Source organism: Monopterus albus, unplaced genomic scaffold (assembly GCF_001952655.1).
Source record: "Monopterus albus unplaced genomic scaffold, M_albus_1.0 scaffold6.1, whole genome shotgun sequence".
NCBI lineage: Eukaryota > Metazoa > Chordata > Actinopteri > Synbranchiformes > Synbranchidae > Monopterus > Monopterus albus.
Window position 1 is genome coordinate 4,844,192 of NW_018127886.1, and position 14,837 is coordinate 4,859,028.

The 14,837-nt window shown below is 42.7% G+C and overlaps 1 protein-coding gene across 1 annotated transcript in view; it reads left to right on the top strand.

Moving 5' to 3' along the window:
• casz1 (castor zinc finger 1) overlaps positions 1-4,932 on the top strand; it is a 78,129-nt gene extending 73,197 nt beyond the window's left edge. Inside the window, 3 exon segments of the mRNA XM_020615554.1 lie at positions 2-39; positions 1,161-1,398; positions 3,334-4,932. Of these exon segments, the coding sequence (XP_020471210.1) occupies positions 2-39; positions 1,161-1,398; positions 3,334-4,577 (1,520 nt within the window). The 3' untranslated portion in view covers positions 4,578-4,932.
• Positions 4,933-14,837: the final 9,905 nt, after the last annotated feature.

Consider the following 14,837-nt stretch of genomic DNA (forward strand, 5'->3'; position numbering starts at 1 on the left):
CGGATGCTGGGGAAGAACTTTGACAGAGTCCCATCCCAGGTAGAAATACACAAACTGTGGCATATGACGCGTACCATTTTGAAAAGGGTAATTATGAGAAAATATGGGCTGTGAATGAAAACAGGTGTTCAGAATTCATTCCAACAAAGCCAAGTACCTTACACACCCTTTGACTGACAGATTAATTAGGGAAGGGATTTTTTGAATTTTTTTTGCTCCTGTATGTATTTATACATTGTAATCATTATATTCTTTTTCTCTTATAAAAGCTCATAAGTGGTGTTTTTTGCCAGCTTTCATCAAAAACACCTACAATTTTGTAAGTGATAAATTATCTTTTCACATAAATTTTGTTTCCTCAAACACCTACAGTACAGTTGTTATGCTTTATGCTGCAAGAAGAAGATAAGAGCAGGGTCTCTTCCAACAAGCAAAAATGAGAAGCAAATATAAATGAGCTACTTAACTAAAGAGTGTTTGCTGAAACAAATTTTTTAAAATCAGATTTTCACTTTTTATGCAGTGGTTAGCACTGTTGCCTCACAGCGAGAAGGTTCTGGGTTCGGGCCCCACCCGGGACCTTTCTGTGTGGAGTTTGAATGTTCTCCCCGTGCTTGCGTGGGTTCTCTCCGGGTACTCCGGCTTCCTCCCACAGTCCAAAAGACATGCAGCTTAGGTTGATTGGTGTCTCTAAATTGCCCGTAGGAGTGCGTGTGTGTGGTTGTTCATCTATGTGTTAGCCCTGCGATGGCTTGGCGACCTGTCCAGGGTGTACCCCCGCCTTCGCCCGATTGCTGGCCGGGATTTGGCACCCCCCCCGTGACCCCGTTCAGGGACTAAGCGGTAGAAAATAAATGAATGAATGATTTAAGCTTGACTCATCATTAGTCATTGTCGAATCGCTCATCATTCTTTTGATGACATTTTTCACAGAGTGTAGTTCTGTTTTCCAAACTCAGCACTACCTCCTGTACCATGTGTAGATTTAAACGTGGATTTTCTAGTTCTGTTTGTTCTTTTTCCATTTTGAAGCCTTCACATAATGACAGAAATTCAAGGCTCTTTGTTATATGTCAGAAGCCAACACCTGCATTAATTGTTAAACCCTATGATGTTTGTTTCAAATATCCCTTTAGATTGAAGGTGCTATTGTTTTCCAGGTGATGCCACTCGGTCAGAGGGCAGATGAAATGCAGCATGTCTCTGGCCTGCTCTCCGGGCCCCCAGCGTCCCAGCCTGGTATCGCCTCCGGCTTCTCCTCCGCCATCATGGATGAGACTGATGATTACATGGACTACATGGGGGCAGGAGGCAGCCCTTTGGGCCTGTCCTCTGAGTCCTCCAACCAGGACCGCAGCTGCACCAGCACACCTGTAGGCAATGACAGCTCTCCAGCAGGTGAGAAAGAGAAGTGGCTGTTGTCCCAGTGGTGGCATGCAGAGCTCTGATCTAGTGTTGTCTAAAAGGTGAAGAGTGCAAAACAAGTTTCTACTCCTACCAGCAACTTATCATTGGATGCATTCTTCAGTCAGGCTTTTCATGATATTGTAGTTTAACTTAAATCAACACAGTGACACATCTGTCATGTTATATGAGGTTGATGACAACGCTGTATTCTTATGTTTTGATTTATGGGTTAGATCTTTTGCAGTATACCTGGTCATCTTCATAAAACATCCATTTTGTACATCAGTGGTCTGAGTTATTGCACTTATGTAGCTTATTACATTTTCTTTTGGCCAGAGATCATCCCTGTGGCTTTATGTCTACTTTAGCACTTTTACTGGGTTGAACTGTGGGAGAAAGGAAAGGAGCATCAGTCACATTTTCTGCAAACCTACTAAATAAATGGGTTCTTCTCTGCTTTTTTTCTAAATCTGAGCCTGCCTGTGATTTTCACATTTCTCCATGTGTTGCCAATATTACCCACTACTCTCATCATTGTTGTTTTGGCTGGTGTTTGGGTTACTTGTCTTGAATGGGCCTCATTTTGTATCATTCTCTTATCTTTTATCTTTCCCTTTTTACCTCCCATCCCTGTGTGTGTGTGTGTGTGTGTGTGTGTGTGTGTGTGTGTGTGTGCAATTTGGCCCTTGTTTGTGTGGACCTGTCCGTGTGGTGTTTCCCCTCTTGTCTGTCCTTCACCCTCTATGGTCAACCTGTCTCTCCAGGACAAGGCTACCCCGCCACCACTTCTGCTCCTACCACCCTTGCTGACACTAGCGCTACCCAAAATGCACCTCCTTCTTCCCCCCCTCCTCCTCCACCACCACCACCACCACTTCCACCACCTCCTCCTCCCCCCTCTGCTCCTCAGCCTGGCCTCCAGTGCCAGGCCCCATCCCTTTCTCCCGCTCTCCTCCGACCTCCTCTCCCCTCACTCCCATACCTCCTCTCTCCATCCTGTCTGTCATACTCTCTGCTCAGCGCCTCTCTGGGAGCCACTCGGAGTGTTGTCATGCCAACCAACACACCAGCTTTCAGCCCCATCATTGCCACTCCGTCTCCAGTTAAAAATGACGTCCCTATAGTGCAGGATGCTGCAGGTACTTATCCCCGGCGCAAACCAACACTGCAGCTGTCACTCTCTATTGAGTCCTGTGCAGCATTTAACTGTGTGATCCAGCCTTTCTCTGCAGTATTGTTGTGGAAAGACGAGAAAGTAAAAGGGGCTTTCCAGCATGCAAAAAGAAAACATTTATGTAGAAATGATGAGAAGTGCATGCTTATTGCCTAGGTACAGTAACAGAACAAATGTGTATAATTGCTTCACTTACACCTTTGTGTGAGCTTTCACTTTTAGTGTTACTAAGATTTAGAGATACAGCAGTAAATTTGGCACCTGTAGTGTGAAGCCTGGGCCTTGTTTAGCTTCCATTAACAAGGCTGCATCAGCAGCCCCTTATTTTAATCACTCCTCGAGTTTTATCGAGGCCCACTGCTTCCTGTCTTGCAGAACAGTGATCACATCATTAGCAGTGACCCTGGGGTGTTGCAAAAGGTGGGTGGCCCTCATAAAACAACATGGAGATAAGAGGATCGGTTAAGACCCAAAGCTCCAGCTCTATTTGGAGGCTGGAGACACCCTGTAAAAGTGTCATGTTCCAAAGTCAGTCTACCATTTTCCCCCTCCTTTAATCATTCTGGGAAATAGGAATAAAACATTTGTGGCTCTCTGTGCTTACTCAGCTGTGAACCACTTCTGGTTGAGTAAGGTTGCACATTAGAGTTTTAACCAGGCCAGTCTTGCAGTGTAATTTACTTGAAGTTTGTGGGTTTTACTTTGTGAACCAGCTGATTGTTCTTTAATGTTCTTCCTCCCCTTTCTTTCAGGCAACACTATCTCCATTCCCACAGCCACCGGTGCAAAGAAACGCTTCTGGATCATTGAGGACATGTCACCATACGGGAAGCGCCGCAAGACTGCATCATCACGGAAGATGTTGGATGAGGGGATGATGCTGGAGGGCTTCCGGCGCTACGACCTCTACGAGAACTGCAAGGACTCAGGCTGCCAGTTTTCTCTGAAGGTGACCCACTACCACTGCACACGTGAGAACTGCGGCTACAAGTTCTGTGGCCGCACCCACATGTATAAACATGCTCAGCACCACGACCGTGTGGACAACCTGGTCCTGGATGACTTCAAGCGCTTCAAATCCTCCCTCAGCTGCAACTTCCCTGACTGTCAGTTTTCAGGAAACAGCACCCACTTCCACTGTCTGCGCTGTGGCTTCCGTTGCACCGACAGCACCAAGGTGACAGCCCACCGCAAGCACCACGGTAAGCAAGACGTGATCAGTGCCGCTGGCTTCTGCCAGTTCAGCTCCAGTGCTGATTGTGAGGTTCCTGACTGCAAATATAAGCTCAAGTGCTCGCACTTCCACTGCACCTTCCCTGAGTGTAAGCACACAGTGGTGGGCATGTCCCAGATGGACTCCCACAAGAGAAAGCATGAGAAGCAGGAGCGGGGTGAGCTATCATCGGTGTCGCCCAAACAAGAAGGAGCACACCACCTGGGAGGAGGTGTGTCAGCGGTTCCTCCAGCCTCCATGGGTCTTTCTACTTCCTCACCCGGTGGCTTCCACGGGTTGTCCCACAACATTAACAGCAGTGCTCCTTCCATGCTCTACTCAACAGGCGGGATCGGGTCTGACTATACCCACCCATACCCACCGTCCTCCATCAGCCTCGACAGCTCCCTTAACCTGGGTACTGACACCAGCGGCTCCCTGTTTTTCCTGAAGAATGCAGCCGGTCTGGGTCTCAGTGACTCACTGGACCTCAGTAAGAAGATTCACCATGATGCAGCACGATCTGGCCACAGCCCCACACCCCCACTAAGTCTGCCGGCAACTCAGGACGACACCACAGGAACATCTGGAGAAGCTGAAGATGAGCTGTCTGCAGAGGAGGAGGTGCAAGCAGATGAGGAGGAAGAGGAGGAAGAAGAGGAGGCAGAGGAGGATCTGAACACTGACTCAAATGATGATTCAATGGCAGAACCGGAGAGTTTTGATGCTTCCGTTAACCACACTGATACTTCCCCACTGGAAAAGCAAGATGCTGACCCATGAGAAAAAAAAGAGCCTAACAGTGACTAGGAACTAAAAACCCTGTGTACTATGAACAAACAGAAATGAAAGTGGCCTCATTTATCTTCTTTAGAGACTTCAGATGACAACAAAACAACAACAGTGTGGAGAAAATGATGGCCCAAAATGATTTATTATGATGTTTACAAGATGACCAACATTATGAATTCAATTATGCATTAAAAAAATATGAACGGAGACAGAATTAGGCCCTGTTTTACACGTGGGGCAGCAATGTAAAGCATTTTACTACACATCAGTCTTTTTGTGTGCGTGCATGTTTGACTTTAATTTATTTTTATTTTTTTCACTTTTTGTGTGTGGAAAAAAATGTTAGAAAAACAAAAACAAATCTCTATAACTATATATGTAAGCGTGTGCGTGTGTGTGTGTGTGTGTGTGTGTGTGTGTGAACAGTTATATACAAAAGGAAATTGGTGATGCAGGCGACGTGGATACCTAGAAAAAGGGATGTGAATCACTAAGGGGAAACAGGATGTGTTCAAACATTTGATCTTTTTTCTGTATTAATATTATTATTATTATTAATTATTAATTATTATTATTAGACACTGAGAGAACGTGAGTTACCTTTTGCTTGAGCTCATCTCTCTCAGCTGTTTCTCTTTGTTCTCAATGACATGTGGAATTGACCAGTAACTGTTTGGTCAGTCTCAGCTGCAGTCGGGCATCCAGCGGTTCAACTAGCACCAAAACCAAGCTCAGCCCTCGTACTTTTACCCCCCCTGTGGAGGAATCAAGTTTGTCTATGGCTAGTGCACTTTTATATTAGCTGACCATGACGAATACGTTGATGATAGATAACTCATAAGCATATTTAAAAATATTTTTGTTACCATTTGCATCTTTGCATTACAATGTCATTTTGTTGTGTTGTTAATCAGAAGCATATCGATCTGTCAGCAGGCGAGGTCGTGATGAATGGCCGGCGAGTCGGGGGTTGGGGGTTTAAACTGACCAGAGGAAATGGTGGGTCACTCAGATGCAGCGAAGGGGATGGCAGAGAAAATGTCAGGGAGCGTGTTGTATGTTGAAAATGTACAGACCGAAAATGTCTCAACGTTTTGTTTTTTTTGTTTGTTTGTTTGTTTTCCATTCACTATGGCTGTGGTTGAGCTCCTGTTGTAACAGTTTTTATTTAATATTTATGTGACCTTCCAATGAGAAATTTTTAGGGTGTTATTGCACTTTTTAGGTTAATTTTTACTGTCTGGAAAAAAAAAGATATCTTTTAACAGGGAATTTGTTTTAAAGATGTTTTAGTTCACTTTTGCTTTAATGCACAAATAGATGTTAGTGTGACAAAGAACTGTTGTTCTGTGATTTATTTAAAGACTGGGTTTTATTTTGCTTCTGTGATTGGACAGTTTGAAAAGAAAAAAGGAAATAGGTGCACCAGAAAAGGGGCGCCCTGAGAAGAAACACTAATATGGACTGTGATTTCAATTAATTCTTAAGACGTTCATGGCAGTGCTCACTTACTGTAGTACTAAATTATAAATCTGACAAAGCCACCCTCTGGTTTACACTGAGAGAACATGTACAACCAAGGAGTGGACACACTGATCATGGATTATCTCCCGAGCTTGGCATTGGAAATAAGTGATCATAATATAGGGAATAATAATGTGTGTAGATGATATTCCTGCAGCTATTGTTTTGAGGTGAAAAAAAGGTTGTACAGTATTTTCTTCTGTAAAAAAATAACTATATCTGAACAAAATGCTCTTTGATGAACAGCTTCCTTTAAAAAGAAAACCATAAAAAGCAGAAGTGAATAATAAAAAGTTAAAAATTCAGATAACCTCATCATAGTTTGCTTGTGTGCGTGACCTTTTTTTAAATTAGCCCAGATTTTTGAGAAAAGTTGTTCATACTATACCATTGGCAAGATTTTGTTATATATATTTTTTTTCTTTTTCCAAACTCTGTCAGAAGCTCAAGCTACAATTTTTCTGTGTGCATGCTGTTTTTCTTCATTAATTGAAATCCTTGGTTTATATTTACTTTGCTGTGGGCATGCCTTGTTCACAGATTGAACGGTCTCCTGGGATTCTGCTGCAAAGCAGAGGCGTTGCTACAATTTTGTTTTCTCATCGTTTGCTGAGATAACTAGGTGCTGGGAGACATTGTGCACTTGAATTTAGTTTGTGTGTTTGTGTAAAATAGTATGATTTGTAAAAAATTGAAAGTAAAGGAATTATAATTATTATAACAGTGCACATGTAGTGCTTGATATTGCTTTCAGACTGAGGACAATTTGGGTCATGTGTAGAGGGGAAAGGTGCTGCTGGACGACAGCATGGCAAAAGGTCACAGCATCTCTCTGTCTCTTTTTCTGTCTGTAGGTGACACTACTGAAGTGTGTGTGTGTGTGTGTGTGTGTGTGTGTGTGTGTGTGTGTGTGTGTGTGTCTCCCTCTGAGAGAGACAGACAGGCTGCGACTGTAAGAACTCAGATCTGTGGCTCTGTCCCAGCTGCTCAGAGCTTCGATTCATATTTCATGACCTCGCGCATCTTTTCCCTGCTTTGTTCCGCTATAAATCCAACTGGGACACTTTTTTGGTCACAGAATTTGGATAAAACAAAAGAAAAGAAATTTAAAATAATCTGCATTGATGCAGGTAGAGGAATCAACAATATTTGTTGTTGGGGTTGCCCGTTCACGCTTGACGTTCTGGTGCAAGAACAAGATCAGAGCTGAGGACCATTAGGGAGATTTAGAGGCCTGCTACTGCTAACGAGTTGGCTCTCTGTGTCTTGTTCAGTGTTAACAGGGCACTTTTTTTTTTTTTTTTGCCTTGAGCCATGTGCTGGCTTCTCCTCCCATTTCCTCCTGTCACCCAGTGGCTAGTGTGCTGGTTCTGTCCCCTCATCTACAGCTGTTCCTGTCCTTCCTCTTTCTCTTACTTGTGATGTTTTTTAATAAAAAAAAAATAGAAAAAGCACGGGTAAAGGCATCACCATCTGTCAGCCAGCTGGCATCCTGTATATAATCTGCCTGAAAAAAAAAGAATAAACATGAAAATTATATTACACAAAAACCAGATGGAAACGACCTCCAAATCCTGCACAGGCCACTGCTGAAACGACAGATCATTTTACTGTTTTAATTAACAAAGTAAAAAGGATGGTATAAACAAGAGGTGAGGAAATAAAGTGAGAAGTCTTTCCACTCCTGGAGAAATGTAATACGAAAGCTGCCCGCTTACTGCAGTGTATAGTTAATACAGCAACATTTTAAACTTTGTAAAATATACTGCACTTTTTGGACTAAAAGCCATCTCCCGTTAGTGTTCAATTTGGCTAGATTCATGACATTTTATATGAAAAGTAAACAATAAAGCAACTTAAAACAAAAAAAACTAGTTGAATTTGTCACCTTCAGCACTACTACTCATTCTAGTCATATTGCTTTTTTCCCCACTTGGATACAGTGATGTTCATCTTCATTGTGCTATATTTATGCTTTTCTTCTGTTTCTGCATGTCTTATGCAAAGATTGAGCTTTTTACTCAGTGAAATAAAATCATACTGAACGACTTTAGGCCTGTTTTCAGTGTCGGTGTTTTTGAATGATACATACTTTATACTTTTTCACAAAACAGCTCTTAGATGTGTACAGGGGCAAGTGCCAGCAGTGTGTGGTATACATGCGTGCTGGCCCTCACTGACATGGTCCGTTGATGTGCCAGGAACAGGTTGAGTGAGAGCGTGAGCAGTGTGCAGAGGCAACAGTCAGAGCTGGGAACACATACGACAGGTGTGCACTGCATATGTGGTCACATGATGCCTATAAGGCAGATTAGGCCCCAAACAGATGAAGCGCTGCTTAATGGCAGCTTTTATTAAGTTCACAAAGCGCAGAGGGAGGGGGTGAACAGAGAAAAAGCAGGTGGCTGAGCCTGTGCACTCTTAGATGAAGACAGATATTGTACAGTGGAGACTGAAGAGGGTCGCCACTGTGGAAGGATTTATGGAGATTTGCTCACACTAGACTCACCGCCTGCTGCTTCCTGAATTCTGCAGTAATAGAGGGAGAGCTGGAAAAGCTCAGAGAAAAATGTGGCGGCAATGAAGCCAGACAGTGATCTGAAGCCTGTGAGGCCAGTCACTCCCTGGAACAACAAAAAGTAAAAGGATGCACAGAGAAATTTACAAATGACACAATCAGCAATGAAACAGTAGAACATATTAGTGTATGGGGAAAAAATATGCAAACATGCTTTAGATTTATTAGTCAAATAGTAGCTAGAGAAATAGGTACTGTGGTTGGACTGTGGTACTGGGGGTAGAGCGGTCATCTCCCAACTGGAGGGTGGGAGGTTCCAATCATAGTGCCTGCAGTCCACATGTCAAAGTGTGTTTGGGCAAAACATTGAACCCCAAAGTTGCCCTCAATGGTTGGAGCCATCGGTGAAAATAGATGGCTGCCTCAGTTTGGTACCGAAAACAAATTCCTTGTGTGTGTGTAACATACTTGGCCAAATAAAGTGATTCTATCATAAACATGACACGCATATTTTACAGTATCGGTTTTATAATGAATAAATATGAGATGCATGAGGAAAATATTGGTCTATATACAACACACAAAGGATACATTTAAATGTATAACTATTTTTAAAGGAAGTGTTGAGACATGAAGATGTGCACTGCAATGGTAAATTCAATACCTAATTAATTTAATAATTATTTTACATTCAGCTACGTGTGTGAAAATTACTAAAATATGCAGGTTTGGCTACTGTATACACATGATTACATTTCCATCTTATACAAAGCTATAAACATGAAGCCAGCAGAAAAGGGCAATAATGAGTGTATGTATGTCTTTTCTCCTTACCACTACATAAGGAACAGATCCGTAACGTCAGTCAAGCATCTGTTTGGACATATGTACTGTACAGCATAAAGATGCCAACATAACAGAGCCTCTACTGTATAGTGCACTGTGTTGCAGCCTGAGACAGAGATGCTTCAGGGAGCTGTGATGGCTACATCACTGTTCAGTTTCATCCACATTTATCTGCCAAAACTGTCTCCAGACACTAGTTTAAGCTGCCTAGTCTTCCCTGAGTTTTGCTGATACTTCTTGACAAACATTTTTTTGTAGGATAAATTGTTCAAGCAAAAAAATGATTTATCCCTAATTTAAAATTTTTGCTAGCATTCAATGACAAAGTCTCATTTGATCTGTAGATGCTGAATGCAAATAGAAAAGTGTTACCGTATCTTTGTAAAATAAACAAGTTTTTACTTGTTAAAAACAAGTAGAAGCACAATTAGCTTACAATATAAGACAGCCCCAGAATGTTTCAGCTTTTTAGAAAGGCCAATGAAAGCTTCTATGAAAAACTCTAATTTTCATACAACTAGCAAAATAGAGGCTAATGTCGTATCACAGTTACTGTATTTGATTTTTAAAAACAGTTCACGTCAACATTAAAGCTACTCAACCGCTAGAGGGTCTGAGACTGCTTTTTGCCCTTCCCATCACATCCTGTTTCCTAGCAAAGACGTAAACTATGAATGCCTAGTTCTGAAAACCTGTAGAAAATGCAGCCTCTAGTCCAAAGTTAGCATTGGTGATGAAATAGAACACCATGGTTACTGCTAATGTGATATTAAACACTAATGTTACACAAAGCTTGAACTACTCCCATATTAAAATCACATTAATTCAATATAGTGTCATTTTAGTGAGTCCTAAAATCCAGAACTGAGTTAGCATCATAAAATCATACAATAAAAACACCTCATTAGTAGTGATTAATACCAGAGATCCCTGATTCATAAATCCCTCATACTTGCTAAGAAATTGTAATTAGATCAATGCTACTTCCATCCATCCATCCATTTTCCTCCGCTTATCCGGGACCGGGTCATGGGGGCAGCAGTCTCAGCAAAGATGCCCAGACCTCCCTCTCTCCAGACACTTCCTCCAGCCCAGGAGGCATCCGAAACAGATAGTCCCTCCAGCGTGTCCTGGGTCTTCCCCGGGGCCTCCTCCCGGTGGGACATGCCTGGAACACCTTCCTAGGAAGGCGCCCAGGAGGCATCCGAAACAGATGCCCGAGCCACCTCAGCTGGCTCCTCTCGATGTGGAGGAGCAGCGGTTCTACTCTGAGCTCCTCCCGGGTGACCGAGCTCCTCACCCTATCTCTAAGGGTGTGCCCGGCCTCCCTGCGGAGAAAGCTCATTTCGGCTGCCTGTATCCGGGATCTTGCCCTTTCGGTCATGACCCAAAGTTCATGACCATAGGTGAGAGTCGGAACGTAGATTGACCAGTAAATCGAGAGCTTCGCCTTACAGCTCAGCTCCTTCTTCACCACGACGGACCGGTACATCGACCGCATTACTGCAGAAGCTGCACCGATCCGCCTGTCAGTCTCCCGTTCCATCCTTGCCTCACTCGTGAACAAGACCCCAAGATACTTGAACTCCTCCACTTGAGGCAGGAACTCTCTACCAACCTGAAGGGAACAAGCTTTCAATGCTACTTCAGGCTATAAATGTTGCCTCCATATTGACATTGCTCAAATTAAAACAGAATGGCCTCATTCTTTCTCTGAAAACAGAAAATAGCTTACTGCAAAGACTCCTAAACTGTCCACCTTGACTGCAGCTTTTGTCACACCCCCCTGCTGCTACAGCCTGCTCTCGTCCACTTTTCAGCCGTGACACACTTCACTTCAAACAAGCCCACAGAGAGGGCACAAAGGGCTACCAGCAACTTGTGAGAAGTGCTAGTACACAAGAAAAACTCTTGGTACGTCAAAGAGTAAAATGTAGACACGCCAGTACTGTGTACCATTTGAGTCAACTGGTTGCTTTTAACACTCTCAATCTCAAAAAAAGCTTAACCGATGTTAACTCTGGTTCTCGCTCTTTGTCCCACTCCGGTAGGCACTGCTTCTGACTTTTAGGACAGAGACATGCCAAGCTGAAATGAAAGAACTAGCAGTGACGAAGGCCAATTGTAAAATTTCCTTTGCCTGGGCCAGTTAAGTTGAAAAAGTGGCACTTTAAACGCACCGCACAGATTGCAGTCAACAGCTGATGTTCTGTGCTTGCGTGAGAGAAAAAAAAAAAACAAAAAACAAAAATCCATTCAAAAATCCCAATGACTTGAGGGTAAGGCGACCGAAAGGGCAAAAATGCCTCCTCGGTTCTGGGTTTTAGGACTCACTACTACGGCACTCTGTACAAGCTGTAAACAAAGCAGCTGTTGTTTAACACAGCTGCCATTTATACAGTACCCGATTCTAATTGAGAATATGACTGATAAGAAGTTGCAAATGACACTGCCGATCTCTGCCCTTGGTCTTTTGGTGGTGGAGGAAGGAAGGAGGCCGCAGAGGCAAAAAGCAAGGTAAAACTGCACTAAAAGTGTGAAATCGTGGATACTACAGCAACAGGCTGAAGGGGCTTTCCGGAACTGTTCTCTTCTCATGCAATGATTCGCTAAGCTGAACAGCCAATCAGAGTGGTCTCTCTCACCGACTAGGTCCGACGCTGATTCAACATGGCAAAAAGCCGCCAACAGGGTTCCACTAGTTCAAAAGGTGTGGGCCACGCCAGGAAGACAAGCCCTGACAGAAGCTCACACGCGTCATGGCCTTTAACCGATGAGAGGTCCTTCTACACTTCTTATAACCTTTGCTAGGTGGCAGGCAGCGCTGATTTAGGGACCATACTTTGGCAATACAAGATAGAGAAGCTGGAATAACAACAGAAGCACTGTAGGCAGCAGTGTCACAGATGGGGGTTGTATATTGGAGAGACACCACATACTGTCCCATGTTCACTTGATTTATCATAAATATCAAACTCTACTGTATGCTGGTTTAAGGGATCCAAATTAAAAGTTTTTTAATGTAAAAAAACATATTGAATCAAGCATGCATTCAAAAATACTGCTATAAATAGTCTCGATGCCTCCACGTTGGAGACAACCATGGCTGGAAGCATTATATTTTTGGGTTGGCTGTCCATCTGTCCTTACATCCATCCAGCCCATTCTCATGTACACGATAGCTCGGTAATACTGTGAGGGAATTTCTTCAAATTTGGCACAAGTGTCCACTTGTACTCAAGGGTGAACTGATTAGATGTTGTTGGTCAAAGGTCAAAAGTGAGTGACCTCACATCCTTCCCATACCAATGAATTGAACTGGTTGCGGAGGCTGCTTCATAAATATCAGTATCAATATAAAGAACATGGCATCTATCTACTTGTTGGTAATGAGAACTGTGGAGCTTATTATAATTAAGACAGGCTGATTTAGACAGTAAAACCTGACAAATATGACAAAGCTTTTTTTTTTTTTTAATAACTAAATCTTGAAGCTGCCCAGCTCAACACTGCATCAATGTGGCTCTGGCCACAAGTAGAAAGTCCATTTGCATAATATGAATAACCTGCCCTTGTACAGTATCATATCTTTGTCATCTGAGTAGCTTGTTGTCGATAGGCAGTTGCATAGGTACACAGTATATCATGTATCGTGCGTATATGAAATGCCTGCACCACTCATTTTACTGCTTCACTGGCCCATTTATAGTTCACATTTTTGGATGAGATGTTTCCCAGGTCTCTTTCAGTACTCTGCCCCAGTTAGACCTCTCTTTAAATCTGGTGCCCTTTGCAATAGATGTTCATTTATCTATTTTTGCATGTGTATGGGCTTATTTTGGAAAGACCACAGTCACACGGCAGAGAGGGGGGCTGTGTGAAAAGAGTTGCTTTACCACTGGTAGCAGCTGTTGCAGCTGAGACACCTCTGAGGAAATGGAGAATTGGACACACACTCATCCAATTTACTATTAACAAGACCTTATTGGATGCAGGGCCATAGGAACATGCGGCTTTGCCTTATGTGGCTCTGTTTAGATATGCTGCTGTTCCTCTTGAACGTGCGTAACTGGGGGGGTGTGATAGTCTTAGCATCTGTGATTGGAGACCAAAATGCGATGTACACAGCAATCTCACGTCTGTTAACAGACACTGAGCTTCAGGCAAGGTGCCCTGTTTTGCTACATATGTTTACTATACAAAAAAACAAAGCAGTTACTACAATAAGGCTTTGTGTGCTTCAACAACATGGTTAATGTTGCATTCAAGAGTAAAACTTAGGGGAAAAGAAACCTTTAACAGTAACAAACGTAACAAGAATTTCCATGTCTACAGAAGAATCGCTATTAAAACAGCCCTCGGGAAAGTCTGGTTTGTAATATGAGATCATTTCAGACATCAAACACTGAAGCTGGTCTGCAAAGATCTGCAAAAATAAACGACTTCCATCCATTTGATATTTTCCTCATTTAAATCCAACCACACAAAGAGAACTGGGTTGGTGTTAAGCTTTTCAACACAGCAGCCGCTGGTCAGAGAAGTATCGACTTCCTCTTCTTCCACGATTTCATGCATTAACAAATATATAATTATCTTTTACAGATCCTATCTTGCATGCAGCACAGGCCTACATCTGCTCAGCAGGTTAGACATTCTCCTGTGAAACACCTGCGTGTAAACACTCATCAGAGGGCGTAGGGGGTGTATCTAGAAATCTACATCTTTTCTGTTGGGACATAAAGATAAAGTATTCTTCTCACAGTTTTGCTGGAACATTCAGTTAGTGAAAACAAACAACGGCAGTGTGGTTATTACTTCAAAAACCTGAAAAACTGGATCCAACTCTTTCCAGTTCACACAGAAAAGAAGTCGAGCAAATCGTCCCAAAACTACCGCTGTGCTGAGCCACGTCATTATTTCTCCTTTTTCTCTGAAAAAGCTTCATAATTTTCTGTTTTTCATCTCTGCAGACAAGTCAGGGTTTGTTGAGGGGCAAAAATTAAGCTCAAGATCACCTCAGCTTAACCGGATGCAATGCTCATCACAGCTAACGAGAAGCTAAATTCCACGAATCAATATGGAACTCTGATTTTATCATATGCATAAAGCTGTTGAGGGCCAGGCTACAGCTGATCTAGACACGCATGTGTTTGACCTTTATATGTAGTTTTCTAAGAAGAAGGAAAAAAAAACAAAAGCAAAAAATATAAAATAAATAAAATTCACCTTTTCAACACATTTGAATAGAAGATGAGACAATGCTTCAGATACTTAACTCCTGATGCATTTCAATGAAAAATCAGTGCATTCACATCTTTGGCCACAAGTAAAGATGCTGCTATCATTAACAAAATTAAACATGG